General features: G+C 46.1%; 1 protein-coding gene across 2 annotated transcripts in view; it reads left to right on the top strand.

Annotated features, from left to right (window-relative positions):
• CENPU (centromere protein U) overlaps positions 1 to 23,493 on the top strand; it is a 740,965-nt gene that overhangs the window by 628,481 nt on the left and 88,991 nt on the right. For both annotated transcript variants that reach the window (XM_086962486.1, XM_086962485.1), the window contains one exon: positions 9,384 to 9,431. In XM_086962486.1, coding sequence (XP_086818612.1) covers positions 9,384 to 9,431 — 48 coding nt within the window. The remainder of the gene's footprint in view (positions 1 to 9,383; positions 9,432 to 23,493) is intronic.

Below are 23,493 nucleotides of genomic sequence, written 5' to 3'. Positions count from 1 at the left end.
AGTTAAAATCATTTGTCAATAGGCTCACAAATTAAAGCCAGTGACTTGTGCTCAGAGTGCCAGGGGGTGCACAACTCATACAAACTAGCAGAGGTGCGTGGCTCTGCCTGTGGTTGAGACTTGAAAGTTAATAACTTAGCCTTAAGTCGTGACTGAACAGTCTCACGTGTAGACTTTTATACTTGCCCTCAGTGCAAGTGAGCATGGGGGGAATATGTTGGTGAAAAAGGAGGGGAATGGCAGTGTGATAGGCATTCACACCCAACTCTATCACTCGGGCGATCAATGGGCCAAAGGCCAGTGACCACTCAACAAAAAAACTTCAAGGGTGAGAAGGGAAAGTTCTCACTTCACAGGGGATGACATTACACCCCATAGACCACGGGAGGGGGGGGGGACAGCGCTTTTTGGCACATCCTAAAGTAAGGGAAGACAAGGGATAGAACAAGGGACAAACACTGTCAATCTGCTCCAAAGAGTACTTAGCTCGTATAGTCGAGTGCGGTCACGGTGTTACTCACGCCCACTACGCCAGTCTCCCGTTGATACACCTGATCAGCCCTCAGAACCGGGTCTCGCCGATCCAGGCTTGTAGATTTGTAGACTCAAAGCTGAAATTAACATAATTGATTAAGAGTATCCGTACCTAAATGCGAGGTTTATAGGAGAGGCAGCTATATTCGCGAAACCATAATGCTGACCTGATACTTAGGTCCCCTCATATCGAAAAAAGAATCACACTCAGCACCTTGGTGTATCCCAGGAAGCAGACAAGAGCTTTTTGCGATTCAGGGCGCGCTACGAAATTCGTTTTATTAATTAAATTGTTTACTTACCTCCAATTATCCATACTCCAGTTTTTAGCATCCCCCACCCTGCCCCTCCCCCGCCCCGCCTTTCACCCCACCGCAACTCCCTCCACTCCTCTCGGAGTATGGATAATTGGAGGTAAGTAAACAATATAATTAATAAAACGAATTTCGTAGTGCGAGCTGCATCGCATTTTGCTGGTACTGGTAAACCGGTGTCGGTTCAACATGCTGGGAAAATCAGTGCCTAATAAGCTACAATAACATTTGTCCAAGTTCGCGCTATAAAAAAAAACTGCAAACATACATTTTGCGTTATTGTTTACACTTCCTTACCATGTGCGGATGCGGTGCAGGAAGCAGCCTTGAGGAGCCCAGGCTGGAATGCAGACAGCGGGGTAGGGGGACTGGTCCCGTTTCTCTGGGGTTTCAGACTGGCCGTACTGTTTGGCCCTTGTGTGAGCCAGAGATAACTGGCTGTAAGTGTGAACAAATGGCCATGGGGCGGGGGGAGGGGCGGTCACAGAGATGGATGAGTGTCTCATTCACTGGAACTAGAAGATGACGCACTGGGACTTTCTTTCTTCTTCTGATGGGTGACACCGGGCTTTGAACGCAGGCGGGAGCGTGTAGGATGCCTATAGCATTGTTTGTTTTTCCGTTTGTGGTGGCGGTTCACATGCTTGGGATACAAAGTTTGTAAGTATGATGAGGTTGCGCTGCATATAACGCAACCTAGTTTGTTTTCTTGTAGATCTGGTTTTATTGAGATTGCAAGATAAAATGAATACAACAGCAAGCAAAAAGAAAAAAAAAGAAGAAAAAATAATTCCAAAAAAGAAAAAGAGGAGAAAGGAAATGGGCGAAGCAAATGGGCGAAGCAAAGGCGCAGAAACAAATCAACATTCCCAACAATCTTTTTGAGGTGGTAGATTTGATACTCTAAATTTTTCTATGCATCTTTCATGCACTGAACATCGGATTCGTGCTTTCACCTGTGTGCCTCCTCATGCCGATCAAGACAAAGTGACCTCTCTTGAGCATTTATTTTATTTTTGGGGTCTTTCAGTCTTTTTTGTGATTAAGTTAATCTTTCTATGTCGAAGGCACTATGTTCTGGAAAGGACTTCCGTAGTATTCAAGTCCACACACAGTAGATGATGTTAAGATGTTTATTAGTAGATAAGATGGTACAGCCTCACCAGGAGCATCCAGCATGATGCTCAGCCCAATTACAATTGAAGGCCTCAGCCCACAGATTCCCAACCTTCTCATGCGCATCATAGCTGCAGCATTCTACAGGCTGGGCTAGAGGTGAAGAAAGCATGTATATTATATAAACAAGGTGCAAGGATACTACATTATCCCCTTTCTTCCATAACGAAAGCAAAAAGGAAGGAACACTGGACAGAAAGAACCAAAAGAAGAGGAACATAACCAACACAGAAAATGCGAAGAAATGGAAAAACATACAGAAGAACCTACCCATCCTCCTATCCATGAATAACAAGAGAAATTAAATAACAAAGCAAAAGAAAACAATTGGGAGGAAAACTAAGCATGAAAATACTAATGTCTATCCAACAGACACACCTACTGGCCAGACAGGGATGCGAGAAGGAAAGACATAGTACAAGAACAAATATACAAAATAGTTCAACTCTCAGAGATATACAATAAAGTACCCCAACACCAGAGTGTGAACAATTAAAAAAACATGAAAAGATGGATAAAAATACAACGACAAAAGATGTTAACATTACCAATCTTCCCACCAGAAAAATATTATTATTAACCATAGAGATAGAAACATTTCCACGTAAGGAAAAAACATACATTTTAAAGATCTTACACCCCACACATAAGGGAGCAAAACTAAAGAATGTAGGGATCAATGACCTAAGACATGTATATGAGACTAAAACCCATGACAATAAACCTTGGGTCTAAGACCAATAAAGTCATCTTCCTAGAAAGGGTAAATTACTTTAAAACAAGCATATGGGACTAAAACCCATGAACAAATATTAATGTATAGTGAATGGGACTATAACCCATCACTCAACCATAAGAAAAGTTAACAACGTAGCAATATGTGAATGAAGTGAAACAAGAAAAGAGGGACTAAAACCCACATTTATGCCCCCATGTAGGGAGAGACTCTATGTAAAAACAAGGATAATGGGACTCTAACCCAAATCCTGTCCCTAAATTGAAGGACGGTGAGTGTAAAACTAAGGATAATGGGACTATAACCCAAATCCTGCCCCTCAAACCAGGGATGGTGAGGATGCTCCCCATGTAGGGAGAAACTCCATGTAAAATAAGGATAATGGGATTCTAACCCAAATCCTGCCCTTCAAACCCAGGGACTATGAGTATAAAATTAAGGATAATGGGACTCTAACCCAAAACCTGTCCCAAAAAACAGGGACTGTGAGTGTAAAACTAAGAATATTGGGACTCTGACCCATATCCAGCCCCAAAAACCAACTGTGAGTGTAAAATTAAGGATACTGGGACTCTGACCCATATCCTGCCCCAAAAACCAGGGACTGTGAGTGTAAAATTAAGGATAATGGGACTCTAACCCATATCCAGCCTCTAAAACGAGGGACGGTGAGTGTAAAAATAAGGATATTGGGACTCTAACCCAAATCCTATGCTAACAAAACACCTATAAAGCTTTGTTAGCATGCTGTAAAGGTACACTAAAAATACATAAACTTCCATTGCCTGCAAAAGAAAACATTTTTGCGTTAAAAACTTGTATATCATCACCACAAACTTGTACTCTGAAAATGGTGTGCCTGTCACTGCAAAAACAAGGCACAGGCAGTTCAGAAAAAGCAACCATGACAACACCGGTGAGCGATCTCTCACCTGGATTATGCTTGAAGTACATATGAAATGATGGTTATTAGGTTAGTCTCTAATATAAAGGATGAATTCCAATTTCAGACACTAGATGGCAGTATAGTACAGGACACAAGCAGCAGTGGGAAAACAATTTCACCACCAAAAATAAACGTGTCACCGTTCGTGTTGTAAATTCACCAACGGTCCAAAAAGACAAACCATCATGTTCTGCCCAAATGTTCAGAAAAAAAGCATTCTTAGATTAAGTATTTCCAAATGTCCATGTGTTGCTGTCATACAACGTTAGTATAAAGAAAGAACTTGACACCGGATGATGTTACTTTGAAAAAGAATGTACCTGAGGTTGTCAGCTGCTGAAAAAACGTAACTATCAGCCACGCTGTGTAAAACAACACAGCATTGCTCAGGTAGAAGCGACGTTGACCATCTTTTTGACATCGTCAATAACTTTATTAACAGACACATATTGTGGTTGGCAAAAATCTGTTTTTTCGCATTGTGGAAAACCAAACAGCATCGTTTTGATACCTCGGAGATGCTTCCACACAAAAGATGGCGTCACGTACAGGAGACCCACGCCGAGTGGCTAAAGGCGCGCCCTGTAGCACAATCGACCATAAGCAGCATTGAGAGCTTGACAAGAATTGACGTCATGAGGAGATCTGTAGCTGCTCCGCGCCACACCACGAGCCAGGTAAGGTGCGCGAGTTGAATTCGAAATTTCAATCGCAGCACGACAGTTGTTTCAACAGGCCTCAATGTAAGGAAAATGACAAGTCCCGAAAACTGTACAAATTTCACTCATAAGGCAACTCCTGTAGCAGCAGGCAGAGACTAAGTTAAGTCCAGCCATAACACAAGCCCATTATTGAAAACATGCCAACCGATACGTAATAAAACTGTCGCACCTCCGTTGATTTGTGTGCGATTCAAAATAAACTGTCTAAGAAGCAGTAAATCAATTCCGATGGGCCAAGAGCAATCGAGTTCAAAAACCATTTCCATGTGAAAGCGGCAGAATTATTTAATGTTCACTTTTACGTTCCTGTGTGGTCCTGCGTACCTTCCACATAGGCTCAGCTCCCAACATGTTGCACATGAAAGATAGGCATAAAGGATTCTCAAAACATTTTTTGTGACCCACAGAAAATGATATTGCTGGATCACTCACATGTGATGAAACACGTCCTATCCACAGTTCTTTGCTGAAAAGTTAATTTAGCATTACAAGACAGGCAACTGTGATTGGGCCTTCGGCTGGCACAAATGGAGCAATGTAAGGCAGGTAACGTGGTTGGGCCGTCTGTTGGAATCGACGCTGGTGGGGCTTGCTGCCTTACGCTCCAAATGAGAAGCTCTTAACTTAGTTACACTTAGTTAATTCCATTTGATATAATCTGTATGAATTTCATGTACCTTGAAATCTCTTGGTTTCTCTTCATCTCTCTTCTTCGTTCTCTTTAGTTTCTTATTTGAGCATGTGGTCTTCTCCAGCTCGTCGCCATAAATAATGTAGTATTCAAGTCCACACACAGTAGATGATGTTAAGATGTTTGTTAGTAGATAAGTAGATAGGATGTTACAGCCCCACCAGTAGCATCCAGCATGATGCTAAGCCCAATGACAACTGAAGGCCTCAGCCCACAGATTCCCAACATTCTCATGCGCATCATAGCTGCAGCATTCTACAGGCTGGGCTAGAGGTGAAGAAAGCATGTATATTATATAAACAAGGTGCAAGGATACTACAACTTCTTTCAGTCTTCATTAGTGACTCTCACACATTTTTCTAAGAACTTGCAGGTGGGCATATCTTACTGTTGGTACATAATGTGGGCAGGCGTCCCTTTGATGGGCGCTCGCTGCATTTAGATCGCTGTGCCCCCATTGTGATTGCCTACAGCCTTTCACACTCGGGAATAAAGGAAAAAGGTATGCAGACCTTGTGCGCGCACCCCATCCGGTGAAGGAATGGAGGGAAGGAATTGTACTGTGGGGTATAGGGTTCTCCTCAGTTATTTCTTTCAGCTGATGGGGTAACGGTCTCATGCACTCGTAACCAGAGTTCCTTTGAGTTCAGTCTTGTCCAGCAAGGCTGATGAAGGGGCTGAGGTGGCTAGAACAGGGGTCTCTTTCTCTCGCACTTTCATCCTTCAAGTGCTTTCAGACGTGCCTCCTGCCCATCTTCCCCATTGCAGCACTTTTCTAGAGCCCTCTTTCGGTATATCATGGGTTCACACTTGTAATGTAATGTGAGATGGATTTGTATAGCATTTTGCTTGTCACCAATGAGGGTATCCAGGCACTTGTGCTCTCTTTCCTTCTAGGTCCTTCCATTCCTACCTGCCCTACCAGTTTTATTTTTTCCCCATCATCTCCTCCTATTCTGATGGAATCTCTTTTAGTTTTGACAATACACTAGCAGCAAACAATGCACTGAAGCTGTGAACAAACGATACCCGCAGTTAGACCTTTGCCTAAATTTGGTTCGATCCGCACTCTGTGTTTCTGCCAATTACCATGTTAGGAGCCAGGCCGCTCTCCACCTCAGTTTCCCCGCCTAAGTTCCTTGTATGGAGTCGGGTCCCGCACCCTTCTGTCTCCCTTTGTGGGACAGTTTCCAACACCACAGTGCACCATCTATGACAAAGTAAACACAACACGTGGCAACCCCAAGTCCATAAAGCAAAATAGCAGGCAGCAAAGCAAAATATTAAAGACAACTGTCATATCAGCGGAGGGGCTCTTGCTAGAAAAATGGTCAGCTGGAGAAAAGCGTTAAAACATGCACATTTTGATCAGAACTAGTAAATATATAGATTTGCCAAATACAAGTACATGTGAGAAAGTCATGTGACAATACTTTCAGCAGAAAAGGTGTCTAACATGCAGTTGTCTCAGCCCTGCCTCTGCGGAAGCACTTGAACGACTTTGAAAGGAAGATAGCCTTTATATCCACAAATACTCACTTTTCTTCTTACAAAACCCTGCTTCACTTGCCCAGTTTGAAAACAAGGTTGCACTTGCTAAAATGTGCAATGTGCTTCACAAGACATAATGGCTCCTCGCCTAACTTAAGTTGTCAGTGAACATGATACAGTATACAGCTTTAAATCAGTACAAAAATATTGCATTCTCACCGTACACACTCATACTAATGTAATATGTTTCCATTACCTTTTTTAATGAATAAACTGCATATAATCATTTCCCTTTAGATATAGACTGGGTATAATAAGACACAATAAAATGTCTCACTGGTATTTTCAAGGGTGGCTGTATTACCATGTACATGAGAAGGACTTTATCCACGACTCCATTTCTGTAACACATTAACTACTTAGAGACTACCCAATTAAGAAGAATAAAATTTTTGTTTTATATATTAAATGGTTCCTCCTACATATTTTTGAATGTGGATTAGATGTAAACACCATTGAAGAGGAATGTGTGTATAGGGAGAGCGCAGACTGAGTCTAGGATTTTTTTTTCTCAAAAACTGAAGATGATAATATATATATATTTTTGTATAAATATTTTTATTTGCATTTTTAACCAATACAAAAACAACTGGCATGTCACAAATAGTCATCCACGCGCCCGAAAACCTCCCCACCCACGGTCCACCTCCGTATTTCCATGTCAATCAATCTATCGAATTCCGGCTCTATCGTAAATGATACTGTTGGCAGTCCTTCCTTACCCCCCAAAGGCTCCCCCTTGGGCTTGGGCCCATATCCAGCCACATCCCTTCACAAAGTGCAGCCATACCCGACAAGACCCACATCATGTCAATCAGAACCCAAACCCCCAGTCTAGGCCATGGTACCTTCTCCATTACCCCCATACTCTGCAAAATTTCATTTCCGGGGGCATCCTCTCACTTTGTAGGTAACATATCCATTCCCCTCCTCCATTCTCCCAATTGAGGCGGAGACGGTGTCCCATGCCCGTGCCACGTCCCTCTTCGCCGCCACCAGGGCCAACAATGCAAAGACCAGGTGCGGGCGGCTCAGGTCTACATCATTGGTTTTCCCAGTAGTACAAATTTAGGTTCTATAGGAAATGGGGCTTCTAGTACCTTACTCATCTCTCCCAATACTTGTGTGCAGTAAGTGTGGATAATGGGGCAGTCCCAGGTAGTATGATAGAAGTCCCCTTGCGGATGTCTACAACGGAGACTACTGGAGTCACCGGCCCGGCCCATACGGTGTAATCAAACCCTATCAAAATATACTGTGTGTAGTATCTTGTATTGGATGAGTCGGAGGCGGGATTTGATTGCGACCTTCCTATGGTGCATCAGGGCAGCCTCCCAATCTATTTTATCCATCGGAACCAGGTTCTGCTCCCAAATGTTTCTCCATTTCCCCAGTCTATCTGGCAAATTATTGTTCAGGGCCTTATATGTAAAGGATACTATCTTGTTGGATACCTGTTCCTGCAATAGGCGACCCTCTAATGGGGCATATTCTGGTAGGGGAGAAGAGAGCGAACTCTCAGCCCTCCATGCATGTTGCAGTTGCGCGTACTTACTAACTGGGTGGGGTGCAGCCCATACTCCGCCGCCAGGGTCTTAAAGGGTTTAAGGCCCCCCTTCACCACCAGATCCAACAACTTGGAGATTCCAATATCCTCCCACCTTCCAAAGCCTCTGAGTTTGTGGAGCTCTCTTAACCAGGTATAGTTCCATATTTGTGACAGCTTGTCGGCTTATGTTTCGATCTCAATATCGTTGCCGCCCTATCCCATACGTTCATGGTTATTTGCGTGGCCGGGAGTAGTCTTCTCCTACCTGTGCCCCCGTATTAATAAAACAAACAGGTACGGCGTGCCATGGTTTCCCTCTCTAGCCTATAGGTGGGGTGATCCGCTGGTACATGTAGCCAATGATCCACCGGCGCCAAATGCTCTGCCCAGTAGTATGCCTCAATGTCTGGCAAAGAGATCCCTCCATTATACTGGTTTCTCTGTAACGTGCTCAGAGCTATCCTCGGTTGCTTTCCTACCCACAACAGGGAGGAGCGCACTTCCACGTCTATCACCCTAAACGTCTGCCTAGGAAGAGGAAAGTATTCATTTTGTAGGGCATACAAGAAACGGGGCAATGTAATCATTGTAAACATTGCAGCCTGGCCAAGTATGGTGAGGGGGAGGGCTTTCCATCGGAGAGCATTGTGTGCAACGTTTGTAATGACCCGCTTAAGATTATAATATTTGAGCAATTGTAGTTTAATCTAGTGTAATGGTTAGGCTAAAAGTTAGTGTTAAGGTAAAGGTTATCTTGAGATGCATAATATGGCAATTGTTAAGGGACAGAATGCATTACAGTTAAGTGGCGTGGGTTTGGGTACTTTACAGCTTTGATTAAGTTAAAGGTGATCAGCATAGGTCCTGAAGGAATGAATTCATTAAAGATTTTTTGGCTAGCCACTCACTATGTAAATGATTTCAGTTAAGGCTCAATGAAAGTAAATATATTTTGGTCAGTTTCTTTCAATACAATAGACCACTAAGGAATAAAATAAAGAACTGAAAATGTCCCTCAGTGCTCAGTTGGGCCCTGTGTTAGGGCATTTTTATAATTTATGTTTGTCCATAGGAGTTCAGTGTTTATTCAGGGGCCTTTGTGCTCAACGTTTGTGCATGCTTTACCCTGCAGATAACCAGTAATTTGTTTTATTTTGTACTTAGATAGGAGAGGTCCAGACACTGAAAGTTATACAAAGAAAAAACACAAAGGTACGTTGCCCATATAACTTTTGTGAACACGTCGTATGCGAATGCAATTTTTAATGACGTATTAATGATATCCATTAAAAAATTTAGCTTATATCTTAAAATTGATGTGTTTGTTTTGTACGAGGAGTTTTATATTGAATACTTTAAATGAGATGTGCATTCCTGAAATGTTGTGTAAATGAACTTTGATTCTTGACTCATAAATCAAAAGGCTCTGAAGATTACTCTTCTGATAACCTACTTACTTGACTACTTATTGCTGAATCAAGAGCTGCCTAACAGTTTTCACTCATGTCAGATTGTTGCAGAACTTCACCATCCCCTGAAATGGTACCTGATATAAACTGTAATAATGTAACATTTTTCTATACATTTCAAAAGAACTCTAAAGTAAGAGCAGGTTTATTCACATAAATGTATTTTTTTTACTGTAAATGCATTGCAATGCACTTGCATAGGTCAGACAACACAAGTGTGCTCACAAACCTCATTAGAACTTCAGAAAGTTCCGGCCTATATTCATAGCAGTAAAGTGGAATTAGGAAAATATTGGCTAGTTTACACCTTCAATATTCCAATGTTTCTCTTCCTTTTTTTACCTGTAAGTAAATACAGCAATGAGGAGCACTCAAAAGGTAGTCAAAGACACACTTCAATTAATGAATGTAATATCAAAATTATTATATTCTAAGTCCACACATATGTTTCTTCTACATTCAGTTTATTGATTCAAGGAAGCTGGTATATTTTATATTCAACTTTATTCTTGCAGCTTTCAAAATAAATGTTCAGCCAGCCAATGCATTTCGTCCTTACAAAAGGACTTCATCAGGGCTTTAAAAAGACATACATACAGTCTATTTAAATTTAAAACAATTAATATGTACAATAAAACATTAACACATCTTACATGGTTCCAGTAGATGTAATCATAAGGCTAAGTAACACACCTTTTCCAATGGACTGAACTATCACATATTTTGTTTGTTTATTCATTTTACATTCATTTCAATAATTAGAAAAATATAGGTTTCAAATCCATATTTACTAAAAATAAATGTTTTCCATAAATGTGCCCAACCCATTTCCTTTGTACAAAGATTTCACATTATTTTATTTAAAAATATAGATAATACTATGGGCATCAGAGGACCCAACTCCTTGTGTGTTGCATCATGTCTAAGAGAGCTGTTACTGCCTTCTTTGTTGTTGTTTTTTCTATTTTAGCTGTTTAATTTAGAACAGTTTACCCTTAGTGGGTGTAATATTCCAATAACATTATAGTCCTTCTACCTAGGGCTAAACTAGTTGCCACGGGTCCTCTCCTCGTTAGCAGCCAAATTCAGAGAAAAGGGCTAAAGACAAGTATCACTATTGGCAGTAGACTTTAACGCTATGTTAGAATATCAGGAGGTTAAGTGAAGACATGTTTTATAAGGTTCTATTTGGACATTTCTTGAGTACTATGGTAGTGTAATTACTGCTCTATAACTATATTTTGTTCTATCTTTATATGCCCATTATAGTAACTCTCATAAGAGGTATTGTTCTTTGAACATGCCTCTTGAGTCTGGTTAGAATAAACTCACATACAACTTCTACCATTGCTTTACAACAAATATTTTTTTTAAATACATTGCAATAATATAAAATGTGCTATCTGCCTCTTCATAAAATAATTTGTCAGAAATCGAAGAAAATAGTTTAATCTGTAGCTTCTAGAGAAAAAAATATTTTAACATGAGTGGAGATTTGTTTGCTTTGAAGAGTTCATCCCCATGAGCCATTTTAAGGCAGGTATATTTTTGGTATTTGGTACTTAACCACCTACTAATAATTGAGGGGAGGTTCGGAATATACCTTTTTTCTTGGAGCACTGTTACTGAAAAATAACTTTTTAACAGTGAAGTATTTCCTCTGATTTTGCATGGTGAGGTATGATTGCACTATGTTGGTAGAAATTCTGCAGTTGTTTACAAATGCTGTACATAGATTTGGTATAAGTTTGGCATTTTGGGCTTTGGTTGGCATAGTATATGCTGCAACCATAGTGGTGGTGAAATTGAGGGGGACCCTTTTATATCCTTAAATTGGGGAGAGGCAGGAGTGCACCCTTTCCACATTCCCATTTGCGTGATCAATTCAACTATTGGCATACTGGATTTGATGAGTGACAGTCAGGGCATTAAAATAAGACGACAAACCAGATGAGAAAATCTCACTGTAGATGGATGACATCATCCTGTATGTTGTTGCCTCCCTTCAGACAGCAACAAAATTACTGCAATTTTTCAAAACAATGGTCAAAACTCTGATTACTTTGTTAATTGGACTAAGGGCCACATGTACATAGCTTTTTTGTTGTTGCAAATGACCCTATTCGCAAAATCTGGCCGTTTGTGATGTGCATGCGAAAACTGTTTTTAGGAGCAGGTAGTGTTCCAGGAACCTCTGCCTATCTTTAAAAAATGAAACTGAAACGTTTCATTTTTGTTTTTAAAACACATCCTGTTTCCCTTTAAGGTAAACGGGCTGCATTTTAAAACAAGCATTGGCATAGCGAATAGGTCTTGCCTTTGAGACCTTATTGTTTAGGCATGCAACAGTTGATGTTGTTGCACCAAGGATATTGTGCTGCATAACTAAATACTTATAAGGTCCCAAAAGCAAGACCTATTGGCTATGGCAATGCTTGTTTTGTGTAGCGCCCTACCTACGAAAATTCTTACACTGTGCGTTGGTTAAAAAAATTAACACCACTTTGAGGCAGGCTCACAGTTGTTATGATGATAATTTTTAATTCTTAATTGTTTTCTCAAATACAGAGTACCCTTTTAAAGGTTAATTGTTTTTTTTACATGTTTGATGCTAAAAAGAGAGGGATGGGTTTAGAGAAAGCAATGCACATTTCAAGCCCAATTTACCGAGGAGCGAATGACTTCCACAAAATGCATAATTTTCCAGCATTAGGCAAACCAGAAGCCAAAATATAAGTCCAACAAAAGGTGTTCTGGAGTTTCAAAATTCATGAGCCAGTGGGTTTCCTATGTCAATACAGAAGTATAAATCTGTGAAAGTTGAGAGGTGAGGAAGATTTGTACTTTTGCATGAGTACCATTTACGAAATCTGCCACGGTGGCAGAGATTTATGGAGACGAGGCAAAACCATTTCTCACCTAACAGTGCATCACAAATTGCCTTGTTCCCAACCTGGAGAAAAGGGCGCGAGCTGTCCGCTCCACGTCTGCCTCGAAAAGCGTGCGTGGTTGATGCTGCGCAGCGGGGCTGCATCGCCCTGTGGAAGAAAGAATGAAGGGGATATTTCAGTTGTAGAAATACTGCCTTCAGCATGCCGGGTGGCGACGTACATCCATTCTGCTATTGTTCATCGTATGTAATCATGCATTTGTTCAGGGAATGGCAGGCAGACCTCACACCAGCCATCACCTGCTTTAACAGTACGTCAATGTGTTCACTTTGTTTTCTACTAACGCTGGTTCCCGCCATCGCACCATTTGCCTCTCAGCTTTAATTCGCCTGTATGCGCAGTGCAGGGGTTTAATCGAGCACTGCATGTCACGCTGAACACCATGTATCATCTAAGGGACCATGGTAAACTAATGAACGGGATTTTTACCATATCACTAAATTGACAAGAGTACTTGGCCAAATAATGAAACTTAGGCTACATTGAGAGAGGTAGAATCAATACATTATTTAATTAGTTTTTGTTGATTTGGTAGAATAAATGTATTCATTTATGCATATGTTTTGTAAAGTGCAGATGCACCCGGAACATGCTTCAAAGTGCTTGTGGAGACTGCGGAGCTGAAAGAAACGCGCGGCCGTAAAAGTGAACGCGACTGCAATCTGTTTCTAATTAACGTGACTGTGACACATGCAAATGTAAACAAGCGTGGGCGCGATAATTGGAAACAGATGGCGCTGCTGATCACTCCCGCAAGGGGGATGCCGTACATGCAAGAGTGCTCCTTGGAAACAGTGCAGTACATGCACAAGTTTTCCAAAACGTACAGACCTATTCCAAGAGGTTGTCTCATAAGCAGCGCTTTCTCGACCTAAAAAGGTTGCTTTATTTAAAAGCAAACATAGACAATGAAGGTCTGCTGTCCCCTACAGGCCACCATCCCTGTTTTTAGCGATGCCCAAGGCGTCACAAATTGCGACCTACCTCATGATTATTAATGAGGTAGGTCGATTGTGACCCCCATTATCATGGACACATTTGTACATAGGTGTTTCAAGCAAATCGCAAAAAATAGCTATTAGTATCTTCCAAAATGAAACCTACGTACATGTGACCCTAATTTCTTTATCCTATAAATAAATGATTAGAATGTAAAAGACTCGAACATGCCAGGTATAAAACAATGGTAGATCGATTAAAAATTTTAGGGATGAAGAAAACAAGAAACAAAGTAGTCTTCATAGACTGTAGTATAGAAGTAGTTTTAATTATCTTTGTAAAAGATGTAAAACTAACGCAAAATGCCACTTTTCTTTAATGGGGAGGGCCGCTGCTTTCAAAATAACTTTCTTTAAGTTGCTGTTTGTACTACAGAATACCACCTATAAAAAAAAAAAAGGATTTTTCTTTTTAAGATTAGGAGTTTTGCATTTCATTTGACATGTAGTGTGTCACTGCGAATTGTGCTCACAGTGCTATATGCCACAGTGTATACTGGAGGCATTGCACGTCCTAGTATAAGAGTGTACTGTTGGTCCTCCCAACTCCTATTTCTATATAATTGTATACATGTCACCAATAGAGACTCCCTTAGATTGACAAAGGAAAAAGCAGGATACCCACACTCTCTGTATAGGAAAGAGGAAAATCTGCTCCAAGGTGTGTCATTCGGACCACATTGTCCCCAGAACTCCCAGGTGACCAAGCTGGGGGGAAGTGCAAAGTACATTTCTACTAGCAGTAGAACAGGCCTCAAATAATTTTATTAGAGATCAGAGTCTTCATTTCAGATGTTATTGCATATTTTCTATAGAGGATGGTTGTTCAGTTTTTATCAGACATAATCACTACAACACATCTGGAAAAGAAGCTCCCCTCGTGCACAGAAGTCTTGAAACCCACTGCATCCCACCTTTCAAAAAAGGTCCATGTTCTTGTAGACAGCCCTGGGTAGTACATACTTCCTCAGTAAAAGGAAGGTTTCCATTTCTTGTGGGCTTTTGATGTTTTTTGTACAGTCTCTTGTCAAGAGCATGATAAAGACAAGCTTTTCAATATTGTTTTCCATAGTCCATTCATTATGCTAAGGAAAAAAGGGTCCACAGAAAATCAACAAGAATATCATATTTGAACCATTTGGATCACTCCCTTCTACCGGTTGTGTACTCTACCTCGTATGCAAGGCCCCCTGCTTGAAGAGGGCGGTGAATGAATTATGCGCCCCACTCAGAGCAACTGAATCTCATTACCTGAATTCCAGAAATCTCATCTCTATGATGGCCTTTGGCCCTCAACCAAAGAGTGTTTTGGTGCTTTTTTTAGGGGCATCTACCTGGTATTCAGCCCCACACCCCATATTGCTACAGTGTATGCTTCCCTTAGCTGAAGGGTTTGGCACTGCCAAGGGTTACTTTATGACCAGTTGTTTTTAAGAGGGCTCTTGAACAGGATCCTTCTTTTTTATACATATGTCGATGCAATTTCTGAGGTGAGTGGTAAATTGGTTTTGCTAAATACATTTGTTTTCTCAGTCGATCTTAATTTTGGGACTGAACTTCCTGGGGGTTGCACTCTTTGATCCCATGCCTCCTCATGCACTCAACTCTCTTACCAAGCAGGTAATCTTCTAAATGACAATTAAAATTGCTCACAGAATTAGTGATACTTGTTTTTTCCACCGTTCCTCTACAAAACATGCCACTTTGATGGTAACTTTCTTTTATTTACAAAACAGGCTGAGAATTCTGCTTGGCTCGCACAATAAATCTGCTAGTGTTTTTACACACTCTCGTCTACTTTAAAAATTGAAGAGATGGGGAGGAGCTACGCACCGACCTAAAATGGCCGCGTAGGCTATCTGCTCCGCCGAGTCCGTCCGCTGGCCCGAATATCCTGGCAACAATCCTGCCCCCTCCAACCCTTCTTCCAACGGCGGAGGTCGCGTGGTGCAGCGGCGGCCGACTCTGGGGTCCGGAGGCCGCCCAGGACGGAAGCTGTGTCTGCCTTTGTTTTCCGGCCTGGTGGGCGGTGGAGCCAGGGACTCGGGGGCCTGCATCCCCCGCAACGTAGTTTAACAACAGCTGCGGCCCCGGACGGAAGTCTACGGCAGGTTCTGCCGTGAGTGAAATTTGATGGACACGGCGGAGGCGTGGTGATACGGCGCTATTGCTGGAAGATCCTGCCGCCCCACCCCCGCTCCTTCATTCCCGATGGGCCGCCGCCCGAAGCGCCGGAAGGCACGTAAATCTGCAGATTGCCTGGAATCGGCGGAGGCGGGCGTAGTAGTGACTGCATTTGGCCTGGGGGTGAGTGTCGGTGGGGGCTTCATCGCTGGGGCCCCCCCTTTTTTCCCTGGGTTTTCGTTCTGGGAGTGGTGTTCCTGGATTTGGGGAGTCGGCGGGATAGCGGAGCAGGCCCTGTCATCGATCATCAGCAGGCCCCCGGCTCGAATGGTGATTGATATTGTCTACTGGCTGTGTTGATGACCGTACTGTACACTGGGAGTGTTGAGGACGGCGCAGTGTGTCTCCTGGTTCTCCCTTGCAGCTTTGCTTCGCATAATGACGCTGGTGGAGCGGGGAATGTGAGACAAGTGGCGGCCTGCCTGGACGATAGGGCACTCGAGTGATAGATCCGTCCCTTGCCCCTACGGACGGGAACCAGCCCTGGGACCCATCATAAATAACTCAAGCCTGATCACAGGGGGCAACCATAGGGATTGTGGTGTGTTCCAAGGTGGGCACGAACTAGTAATCCGGGTACCTCACGAGATGGCGTCAAGCAGGATAGTGAGCAACATTCTTCCAGGGTGCAGAGGACCCCGAAGCCAGTGCAGACCAACAAGCTGGACCGGTATACCCTGCCTAAAGAATCGCCAGGTGGAGCGGGAGCTACGGCTGTGGACTCTGGAGTGCCCCCGGATCGGGGAGGGGAATTCACGCTGCATGATGTAATAGGAGCTATAGATGGTGTCAAAACCTCCCTGGGACAACAAATGGTGACTCTGGATACTAAATTAGATACGGTGTCTATCGAAGTCAACCTCATCCGAGCGGTCCTTACTATGGTAAATGAGAAGGTCAAGTCGCTGGGTATCAAGACATCCAGCCTGGTGGATGATGTGGCTCAGCTTCAACAAGATGTGCGCGTGCTCAAGGCCTCACATGTGTTGGCGGAACGCAAGCTGAATGACTATGAAAGTAGGGCCCGGCGAAACAACATCCGTATTCTGGGTGTGCCGGAGAGATCGGAGGGTCCTGCCCCTAATTTATTCATGGAGGACCTTATCCTCAAACAACTCCAGCCTAAAGGCCTTAGTAAACTTTTCACCGTTGAGCGCGCTCATAGAGTTCCCGGGGGAAAGCCGAGGCACAGAGCTCCGCCTCATCCTAAGATCGCCAGAGTCTCACATTTTAGGGACAGAGACATCATCCTACAAACCGCAATAGCAGGGCGTCCTATTCAGTTTGAGAACGCCATCCTTTCCTTTTTCCCGGACTTCACGCAGGCAGTGCAAAAGCAGCGACTGAACTTTCTGGCAGTAAAGAAGAAATTGAGAGACCGAGGTTTGAAGTATGCCATGATGTTTCCGGCACGACTGAGGGTGGAGGTGCGTGGAAAGGTCTGGTTCTTTGACAATCCAGAATTGGCGACTGATTGATTGACACTCTCCCTCGCGACCGAGCGGAGTCACCGGACCGGTCTCAGGAAGATGCTCCATCGTAACGTGAATGGTACTGTTTTGGATTGTTCGGGGTGGTCTGATATTTGTAGGGGCTGGGAACATGGTTTTGTGTGCTATTGCGTGACCTTCTAGTAATTTCGTGATGAAGAAGTGGGGGCTCGGAGAGGGAAACTTAAGGGATCCGGGTTTGGGGCGGGGGTGATGGAGCGGAATCCTCCTCAAGGTTTTCTTTCTTTGAAGTGTTAGGGGCGACAGGCACTTGCAGTTGTTAGTGGGCAGTTTTGAGCCCAGTGGGCAGGGCAGCAGGGAATGGGGGTTTTGGGGGGGAATGTTTGTTCTTGATTGTCATAGGTTAGTTGGTTTCATCAGCACTGTACATTGGTTTCATAGTCAATATATAGGGTTGGGTTTGCAGTACCGAGCATATGATGGGGGTAGCGAGAGGGGCGTGGCTTGGACGCCGATCGGGATGGCGGCGTGAGCTTGCAGCTCCGCGCAGGGTCCCGCTATTTCTCCTGAAAACGACACCCGGGGAGACCCCTGATCGGCACAACTGGCCTGCGAGGTGTTGGAGAACCACTGGAGAGCGGTTGAGAGCTCTTGGGGGACCGCTAGTGTCACTGAGACCTTGAGAGACGACGCCCGAGGTGTTGCCCGGAGTGCGAAGAAAATGGCGGCGGAGAGGGTCGATGGTCTCTGAACCGAAACTGAGGAGGATTGGCGTCGGCCTACAGGGTGGCCCACCTTCGGCGAGATTGGAGTTGCGGGGACGTGCTGGCATAGACCTGTGGGGCAACTGGGGGCTTGGGGGCCAGCGTTGGACTGGTGTACTAGTTGTACGCACTCGTTACTCATCCCCCCTCCCCCCTCCCCCAGGTCCTGACAACAGTGGAGCGGGCGGCCCTGGTACTCCTGGTTCTTTGAGCTGTTGGCACAGGGGAGGTACTCTACCAAAATAACTGCTGGTGCGCAAGTCCCCCAGGCAGGGGTTACCGGGCACTGGTGAAGATCGGGCGTGTCCGGGCGACGACGACAGAGGCCTAAGATGGCGGCTGCGGGAGGAGCAGCCATTACGGAGCAGGCCCGGGAGGACTCGACCGCGCTATCCCAGGTCGATGAGGCCTCCCCGCTGATGATGGACCAGGAGCAGAGACTGAACCGACGCCTGGATACTATCTTGGAGGCCATCACCTCGACCAAGGAGGCATTGCAGCAGGACATTGCGCAGGTCACCACGGGGCTGGGTCTCCTGAGGGCGGATCATGCCAAGCTGGCGGACAAAGTAAAGGACCATGAGCAGCTGCTCCTAGATCTGAAACCGGCGGTGGTGACCGCGAAACACAAGATTACGGACATCCTCAACCGCTTGAACACGCTAGAGAGACGTGCGGAGGATGCTGAAAGCCGTAATCGGCGGAACAACGTGCGGGTCGTAGGCCTGCCGGAGAGGATTGAAGGGGATGATGCGGTGGCCTACTTGGAGAACTGGTTCCGGACGGTGGTGGCACCGGAGGGTCTCACCTCCTTCTTCACATTGGAACGAGCACACAGGGTGCCGGCTCGCCCACCGGCGCTCGGCCGCCCCCCTAGACCGATGGTGGTGAAGCTCCTCCATTATAAGGATCGGGACCTGTTAATCCAGAAAGCTCGAGCATCGGGCCCATTTGAGGTGGAAAATAGTCGAGTCACGATTTTCCCGGATTATACACAGGCGGTCCAGAAGAACAGGGCGTCCTTCCTGGCGGTGAAAAAGGAGCTGAGGGAGTAGGGCATCCAGTACTCATTGCTCTTCCCGGCTAAGCTGCGAGTAATCCTGGATGGGAACACTCAATTTTTCCAAACTCCTGATGAAGCGTGGTCATGGTTAGAATTGTATCGTGCCGGCACGGACAGAACTGGCAAAAGTCAGCGAGAGAGGCCTAAACCGCTTCAGGTCCGGAAATCCCAACGGATCCGCTCCCGCAACAGGCTTCAGAGAGCGAAACGGGAGGCTCAAATGGCTGCGGACAAAAGAGGGGCGCTGGCAGCGACGGCGAGCATCACACGGTCGCAACAGGAGAGTGACCTGGCTGTATCGGACTCTGGCGAGGACGGCGGCAGGACTGGAGAGGAATTATCGGAGGCGGAGAGCTCGAAGGGCCCGGTGGTCACCCCACAGACTTCCGACGAGATTTTTCATGGCTGACTCATGTATGGGACTTGTGACATTGTATTTCTCACAGGGAACTGTTCTGTTGGTGCTAGAAGGGAAGGGCTGCCAGGTAGGGTGTGGCATCGACACTGCGGGATGGAAGGCGCGGGGCGCGGGCTCCGCCTGCCCGGGGTCGGCGATAACTCACCCCCTCGGGGCCCTTAAGGCTTTCTGTGGTGGCGACCACAGATTAGTCGGATGTGTGCTCTGTTTAAGGTTTGGATCAGGGCTGTAACTGGGTTTGTAGGCTCTGTCCTGGGGAGTGGGATTTGGGGAGTTTTTTCTATCGTTCTTCTGGGGGGGGGCAACTGCTACGATGTGGGCAATGAATGGCTACACCTGAACTGGATCGTTATGCTTTGGCATGGGGACGTTACTTGACTTGAAATGCCTAACATGGAATGTCCGAGGACTGCGAACTATGGTCAAACGCCACAAAGTACATGCTTATTTGGTGAGGCGGGGGGTCCAGATTGCCATGTTGCAGGAGACTCATTTAACTAAACAGGAATGCACTGCGTTGCAAAAGAGATGGCGAGGGCAGGTCTTTGGAACCACTTATTCCGCGTTTGCTAGAGGGGTATTGATATGGGTACGAGCGGGGGTACCGTTCCAGGTGTTGAACCAGCTGGTGGATCCTGAGGGTAGATATGTGGCGGTGGAGGGGAGGTTATATGGCTGGGATGTGGTCTTGTGCTGTGTATATGCTCCGAATGTTGACCAGGCTCGCTTTTTTGATGGTTTATCCTGCTCACTGGCCTCTTTCCTGGTGGGTCCTGTGCTTCTGGGAGGGGACTTCAACTCGATCACGGATGTTGCTCTAGATAGGTCTCACCCTCCACTGGTCGATTCCCTAGTGCGTAGACTAGCTGCACACAGGAAGGATTTGCAGGAAAGATGGTGTCTTTTGGATGTATGGCAGGAGCAACACCAGGGTGGTAGGGACTATTCCTTTTTCTCTGCCCTCCATGCTCTACATGTTAGGATCGACTCGGTCCTGTGCAGTGGGTCCCTAGCTACATTGGTTACTCATACAGAGTACCTGGCCAGGACCATCTCGGATCACTATCCTTTGCTGGTGCACGTACAATGGCAGCGTGCGAGACCTGCGATCCCAACATGGCGGCTTCGGCCCGACACCTTGGAGGACTCGGTGTTTAGTGCTGCGGTCCAACAGGGCATAGATCAATACTTTGATAAGAACGAGGGGACAGCTACTTGTAGGTCCACTGAATGGGACGCGATTAAAGTGGTGGTGAGAGGAGTGTGCATGGGTAGATTTTCGAATGCTCGAACGTCGGTGTTGAATGCGCTTGCTAGGGTGGAAGAGAAGTTGAGGGAACTGGAACAGCGCAGACCGGACCGACCGGACTTACAAGCTCGGTTACTGGAAGCCAAGGAGATGGTGGCTACCGAAACGGAAAGGCTGCGGAGTTATGACTATAGACAATATGCCATTAAAGCACATGCTGAGAGGGATAAGGTAGGCACGTTACTGGCCCGGCTAGCTAACCCTGAACTCAGAGGCTGCCCAATCTTGAGCATAAAAAATACGCTGGGGGAGATGGTTTATTCACAGACAGCGGTGATGGAATGCTTTCGGACCTATTATGCTGAGTTGTATGAGAGTCAACTGGGGGTGGAGGCCTGGGAGATCAGTGAATACTTAGAATCAATGCAGCTTCCGGTGCTGGATGACGATGATGCGAAGGACTTGGGGGGACCTATCACGCTCGCCGAGATCAGGGCGGCCATTAAACATATGGTGTGGAATAAAACGCCCGGGGTAGATGGTCTGCCGATCGAATTTTACCAGAAATATGTAGACAGCTTGGCGCCTAGATTACTGGTGGTGTATGGGGAGGCTCACAGACTGGGGAGTCTGCCCAGATCGATGAGGGAGGCGTTGATAGTGCCATTGTTGAAACCCGGCAGAGAGGCATCTGATGTCAGATCATACAGGCCGCTGTCCATGTTGACAGTGGACTACAAGATATTGAGCCGTATTTTGGCCACCAGGTTGGCCCCGCATATGACCAGGTTGGTGCACAGGGACCAAGCGGGGTTTATCCCTACGAGGAACACGGCGCTTAATATTCGTCGTCTGATTGGGATATTGGACGGCGCAACGGAAGCGGGTGGCGAACCGGTGGTGTTATCTGTGGATATAGAGAAAGCCTTTGATAGCCTGGAGTGGGTCTACTTAGATGAAGTCCTAGTGAAGTTTGACATCGGCGAGGGGTTTCGTAGATGGACGAAGGTGTTGTATTCCTCGGCTACAGCGCGGGTACGCCTGGGCACTCTGGTATCCGCGGCTTATCCGGTTTGTAGAGGGACGAGACAGGGGTGCCCGCTCTCCCCACTGCTGTTCGCACTGGCGATGGAACCATTAGCGGCGCACGCCAGGTCGGGAGTCAAGTACACGGGGATCGACGGAGGCGGGCAGTCGCACTATATATCACTGTATGCGGACGATTTGCTGCTGTACATGGCGGACGCGGAGCGGGCCCTGGAGGGGGCGATGGATATGCTATCCGAGTTTGGTCGGTTGTCGGGCCTCAAGGTTAACTGGACGAAGACTTGCGTCTTTCCGCTCAGGGTAGACGCGCCGTGTCCCGTTCGTGATATAGGGGTGGTCTGGGAGCCTTCTTGCTTCACTTATTTGGGGGTCCGAATCTACCACGAGGTTGCGAACTTATTGGAGGGTAATATTGGGCGATGTATAAGAGCTCTGAGAGGCTGTATGTCCTTTTGGGCTTCCCTCCCTTTGTCGGTGTTGGGTAGAGTAGCGCTACTGAAGATGGTTGCGCTCCCGCGGCTACTGTACTATTTTCGCACGCTGCCCATTTGGATCCCTCAGAGGATCTTTAAGGACCTGCGGACGATGATAATCGATTTTCTTTGGGGGCACGGTCGCCATAGGGTGGCATTGAACACTTTGCTTCGACCCAAGCTTGAGGGGGGGATGGCGGTCCCCGACTTTGAGTTGTACTACTTGGCCGCGCAGCTTCAGGTCCTCACACAGCACGTGGCTAGGGTATTCAGAGGGCCAGAACACGAGCGAGGGCATGGTATAAAACGTCATGTCCTGGCATACATTATCATGCAGCAGAGACTGGAGTTACGAGGCCTCACAATGGAGGAGAAGACGCTCAGGTTGTGTTGGCAACGGAGTTTGAGGAGAGCGAAGGCGTCCCGACCGTATGCGCCGGAGATACCGTTGGGAATGTTGACGGCGCTGCCGCATGGGGGCGATTGGTCTCTGCTACTGGAGTGGGAGGAGCTGGGATTGCAGGTGGTGGGGGATCTGTATCTTGATGGGTCGTTGGTCCCCTTCCAGACACTGCAGGAACAGTTTGGGCTGCCGCAGGGGAGCTTCCTCTTGCATGCGGCGGTGGTGACGGCCATGCAGAAGCACTGGAAAGGGGGGCTCATTGAACCGGAAACGGCTATGGCTTGCCAGTATGTCGTGATGGCCGCTGGTACCTTTAAAGCAGTGACCTGCCTCCATAATAGGATGCTGCATGAGGGGTTGGATCCGCTCATGGGCCTGAAATCGAAGTGGGAACTTAGCATAGGTAGGCCCATTCCGGACACGGTGTGGGGTCATATCCTTAAACGCACGTGGAAGGGTACCAGGAACGCACGCTTTCAGCAGGTCCATTTTTATGTGTTGCACAGGGCCTACCTGACCCCGGAGAAGATTAAACGGTATTTCCAGGTGCAGGAGGCGAGATGTCCGAGATGCCTGGCACTGGAGGCTGATCTAGATCACTTGTTATGGGGCTGCCCGAAGCTGGCGGTTTACTGGGCGGAGGTTGGGGAACTCCTCAATGCAGTGACCGATCGGGAGGTGGATTTTGACATGGCGGCGTGTTTGTTGCTCTGGTTCACACACACGAAGAATACTAAGGTGACGAGTAAATTTATTGATCTGGGGCTGATACTGGCACAGAGGGAAATCACTTGGCACTGGAAG

Source organism: Lissotriton vulgaris, chromosome 3_1 (assembly GCF_964263255.1).
Source record: "Lissotriton vulgaris chromosome 3_1, aLisVul1.2, whole genome shotgun sequence".
NCBI classification, from domain to species: Eukaryota; Metazoa; Chordata; class Amphibia; order Caudata; family Salamandridae; genus Lissotriton; species Lissotriton vulgaris.
Note: the sequence above shows the minus strand (reverse complement) of the source record. Positions and strands in the feature narration are given on the sequence as shown.